Source organism: Amblyomma americanum, chromosome 5 (assembly GCF_052857255.1).
Source record: "Amblyomma americanum isolate KBUSLIRL-KWMA chromosome 5, ASM5285725v1, whole genome shotgun sequence".
NCBI lineage: Eukaryota > Metazoa > Arthropoda > Arachnida > Ixodida > Ixodidae > Amblyomma > Amblyomma americanum.
In genome coordinates, this window is record NC_135501.1 from 60,429,871 (window position 1) to 60,433,926 (window position 4,056).

Here is a 4,056-nt window from a genome sequence, read left to right on the forward strand (position 1 = left end):
GCATAGAAAAACTGACTGCGCTTTGATTTGAAACTCATTTGAGCTTAACCGTCTTTGTGATTTTTACTGATTTGCCAATTTCTTCTTTTTTGTCCTATGGGCCGACGAACCTTTGGAAGCACAGAGTGAACGCTGGGCGGAAGTTTACAATGTGCAAACTGCCACCTCACACTTTACGCGCGCCATTTCTGGAAACCTCAAGCATGCATGTTTTCCAAACACTAATAGCGGCTGTGTGTGGAGGCGCAGAATCCCGAAGGAAGTGGCAGCCCCCCACTGGACACGATGCTCCGCAGCACACACATGGCCTCATCGTTGTCCACGATGCCCCACGTCACCGGCGCTGTGAGGAACTCCTCAGCGGTCATGGTCAGGAAGCGCAGCTTCGCAAAGAAAGGACGCATCACATCTTTCAGCTGGAGTTGGCAACCCGAGCCGAGGCTTTTGGTGCACTGCTCCTGGGACCAGCGCATGACGGCTGTGGCGACATCGATCTCCCGGACATGCCTAAAATGCCACAAACAGCAGTGATAGAGGTCCATTAAAAAGCAGTGCGCAGACGAGGAAACTGTGGGACGATTAGCTTTACAGTGAACATGTGAACAGCTTATGTACCACGCTGCATCGTGTAAACGAAATACTACTGCTAGCATTGACCCAGAAGGCCGCAGTACACTATGAGTTCGAAAAGTAGCCTAATTACCACGCACCTTGGACTGCTCCAGCTTCAGAGTGCTCTGAGGTGTCTGTGTAACAGACGACGTGGGAGCCCTAGACGGGCAACTGGACTGTGAAATAGTTAACAGGAATTTTTCTTATTTTCCGCGGACGAAGCTTACCTGAGAAACGTTGCGAGTACGACAAGGATATCATGGGTTATTAAAAGCTCTGGTGCGCCACCAGAATCTTCTGCTGGCTTTATGACACTTCTGGCACCGAGATAAATTTACAAATTCTGAGAAAGCCCTGCAGCGCAGGAGGTGTATAGGAGAGTGGATACAGGATACTAATAACAATAACAGTAAAAAGAACGTGCACATCTACAAAAACAGAAAAAAAGGAGGAATGGAACAAGAGCGATAAACAAATAAGTAACAAAAAATAGGAACAACAGTACTTTCTCATTGCAGTTATTATTATGAAAGAAAAGCACTTCTACAATTCTTTGATTATTGTATTAAAAGTGTTGATCCACAGACCCCATATCAGACAACTCATTCCACTAAAAGACTTAAGGTGCAATAAAAGAGTACTTGATTAATTTACTCTGGAATTCATTTCACTTGTTTCAAAACTATGGCATCTTGTTTTTTAGACAAAGCTGCTGCTTTGAAGTAATTTCAGTCAATGTCTTTCCAATTATTGCATTCAGTTAGAGCCTTTGCTTCTGACGCCTTGTACGCAATGGTTCCATTCCAAAGCATTTCCTTATTCCGCTTATTATTACATGTCTAGAGTACATCCATGATGTAAATATGGCTGCATGATTTCGAACTGCTTGGTAGTCGATAGTGGCCTGAGCATCCGCCTTGCATGCGGGAGGCGCGGGGTTCCATCCCCAGTGGCGCTGGGTACCCACTGGTGATACAGTGGGTACAAGCTTTCCGCTTCCTGGTGCTCGGCTTATTTAGGGTGAAGTGCTTTTGAAATGGGTCCTTGAGCCCGCTTTGAGAAGAAGAAAAAACCTTGTCCTATGGCGCTCTTTGGCCACAGACGCACTTATGCCATAAAAATTCATCATCATTGTATGTTTCCTGCTACCTTATCAGTGAGATGCTGCTAGTGCTCCTGCCACAGCGGGGGTCTGCATTCGCACTGCGGCTTTACCACGGATCTATATGGTGCATCGTTATGAACCTTGATGAGCTGCACATACCTAATGTTGTCGAGTATGAAATGAAAGATGTGCTCTTCTGCTTGGGTCAGGTTCTTGAGAGACAGTGTCTGAAGTGCCAATGACTGCGCCCATGACTGCAGTACCCATGGAACGTAGGCATCCCTGTCTGGCTCGCCGGTCAGGCTGTAGTAGTCTAGGTAGGAGAAGAGGTTTGAAGGAACCAGGTTTTTGCATATGTATTCGGTGCATCCGTTTCTCAGTGATGCTACAAGGTACTTCCTAGCCGCTGGTCGGGCGTGCAGTGCGTCCAGTACATTGCTGATGTGGGCACAGCCAGAGTAGAGGTACCTGCATTATAGGCGTGGATAGATGAAACGATGACAAGACCATTGCGTTTGAAACAGGGTGATAGCAGGTGGCAACAGCCTCAGTTTCTTTTTGGACTTCTATTTTTTTAACCATTCAAGTATTACCTGAAAGAACCACATCTACAAGGCCCCCCTTTCCCCCCTCACCTCACCTCATTAAAAAAAAATCAAGCTCAATCACTGCCTAAATTTCCTTGACTTCTCTTGTTGGATGGGCACTGGAGCAAAACCAGACCACACCATCAGCCGTCCCTGCGTTAATTTAGGCATTTTTCTTGATAGCCAGTGAGAGACACAGAAATTCTGACATATTAAGACTTTCAGTGGCCAGAGATTTACTTGTAGATAACCAGAGGCACGAAAAGAATAAAGATACAGGCACTATCCTACTTTATTTTAAATGATAGTCGATTACTCAAAACATTGACGGGAAAAAACAAAACGAGTTCTACACCAGTTTATTAGGAAATGACACCACAAAGGAACATAATCCGTCTCCATGGCATGTGCGTTATGCAAGATGGCGGCTCCCCGGAGGAAGAGGGTTATGCTTCTGTGCTCCTCACCTGAGCATCACCTCGAAGCCCTGTGGATGGACGTCCGTTATGTTGACAATGTCCCCTTCCGCAAGGTCGCCGAAGAACATGGCCCCGAACACTTCGCTTCTCAAGGCGAGGAGTCGCTTGTGGGCACGAAACTTGCGTTCGGGAACATCGGGACACACAGCCGAGGGAACCTCAAACTCGACGTCGGTCAGGTGACCGCTGTCGAGACAGGCCTCAAGCTCCATCTGCAACAAGATTTCAGAAAGTATGAGAGGGAGGGGAGGGAGCAGTGGGAGAGCCTGCAACAAAATCAGACTAAGATAAAACTGCTGCTACGAGTCGTGGTGGAAATGATACGAAGTTTCAAGACCTAATACATGATGCGCGTATTGTCCCCTAGCAGAAAACTCCTAAGCAAGCCATGGAGGGCATATGTGCTTAGTCTTGATTAACTAAGTCCACACAAACTGGCGAGAATATGTGCACTTCTGCTTTACTTTGCCATTGGGCTTAAGTGGTAGCAGCAACTTAGTTGGGGCTCGCTTAGGTATACTCTAGGGTCTTTTGACGTGGGCGAGTTTTATCGCAACATTTAATACAGATTAGCCTTTTTGTCTTGAATATTTATTCAAAATTCTCCATGTGAGTATGCTTTTGCTTTGTTCTACTGGACATAAAGTTGCATGGTTTACTCCTTCACCTCCGCTTGGGTTGATCTCAATGGGGGACATCAATTTTGCTACATTACAATTACATACTCCCTGTTGGTATATGCTCGTGCTTCCTAAGGAAAGGATGGCGCGTTTTTCCGCCCTTTCAGAAATTTCAAGAGAAGCGTTCTCGTTTACAGCTCCTACTTAAGCCTTTAGGGTGCCAATGAGAATTTTGACGGTAATGTTGAAACATAACGCGGCGTTATGCAAAGAACCACCTTTTTTGACCACGCTGCGCAGTTTCCGTTTTTTGTTGCTGGCTCCTTAAATTTATATTTCATCTTTCTGGAAAATATTTTGCACGAACTAAAACAGAGAACTTTCACACAGATAGTAGTTATCGACTGAAAGCGTTTATTGAATCATTTATTTTCACAAACTCACAAAGGTCATGTCAGGAGGAAAAAATTCTAAGGGCGATTACAATACTCCCTAATACACTGTGAGCGCAGCTCGGTCTGCTCCGGCGGCACGAACTACAGGTTCCTCTCGGTAGCGGCAACGTGCACCTAACTTTCTGCCTCACCCTGCCATTCTTGCCTTCTCTTACACCGAGTCCGTTACCGGTAATTGTCATCTGTTATCTTACCTTG

The 4,056-nt window shown here is 45.9% G+C and overlaps 1 protein-coding gene across 1 annotated transcript; it reads right to left on the bottom strand.

Moving 5' to 3' along the window:
- Positions 1-221: 221 nt before the first annotated feature.
- Positions 222-3,856, bottom strand: LOC144133914 (BTB/POZ domain-containing protein 6-A-like). Its single transcript, XM_077666969.1, has 4 exons — positions 3,848-3,856; positions 2,772-2,995; positions 1,877-2,185; positions 222-507 (listed from the first exon to the last, which is right to left on the bottom strand). Exons 1-4 carry the CDS (start codon positions 3,854-3,856, stop codon positions 222-224), a joined length of 828 nt encoding a protein of 275 aa, XP_077523095.1.
- Positions 3,857-4,056: the final 200 nt, after the last annotated feature.

Bases quoted from the DNA above. Each gene is read 5' to 3' on its own strand.
- LOC144133914 (XM_077666969.1), bottom strand. The intron at 2,186-2,771 runs GTGAGGAGCACA...CCTATAATGCAG, and splicing joins GGCTTCGAGGTGATGCTCAG to GTACCTCTACTCTGGCTGTG. The intron at 508-1,876 runs GTATGTGCAGCT...GTGGCATTTTAG, and splicing joins TTCATACTCGACAACATTAG to GCATGTCCGGGAGATCGATG.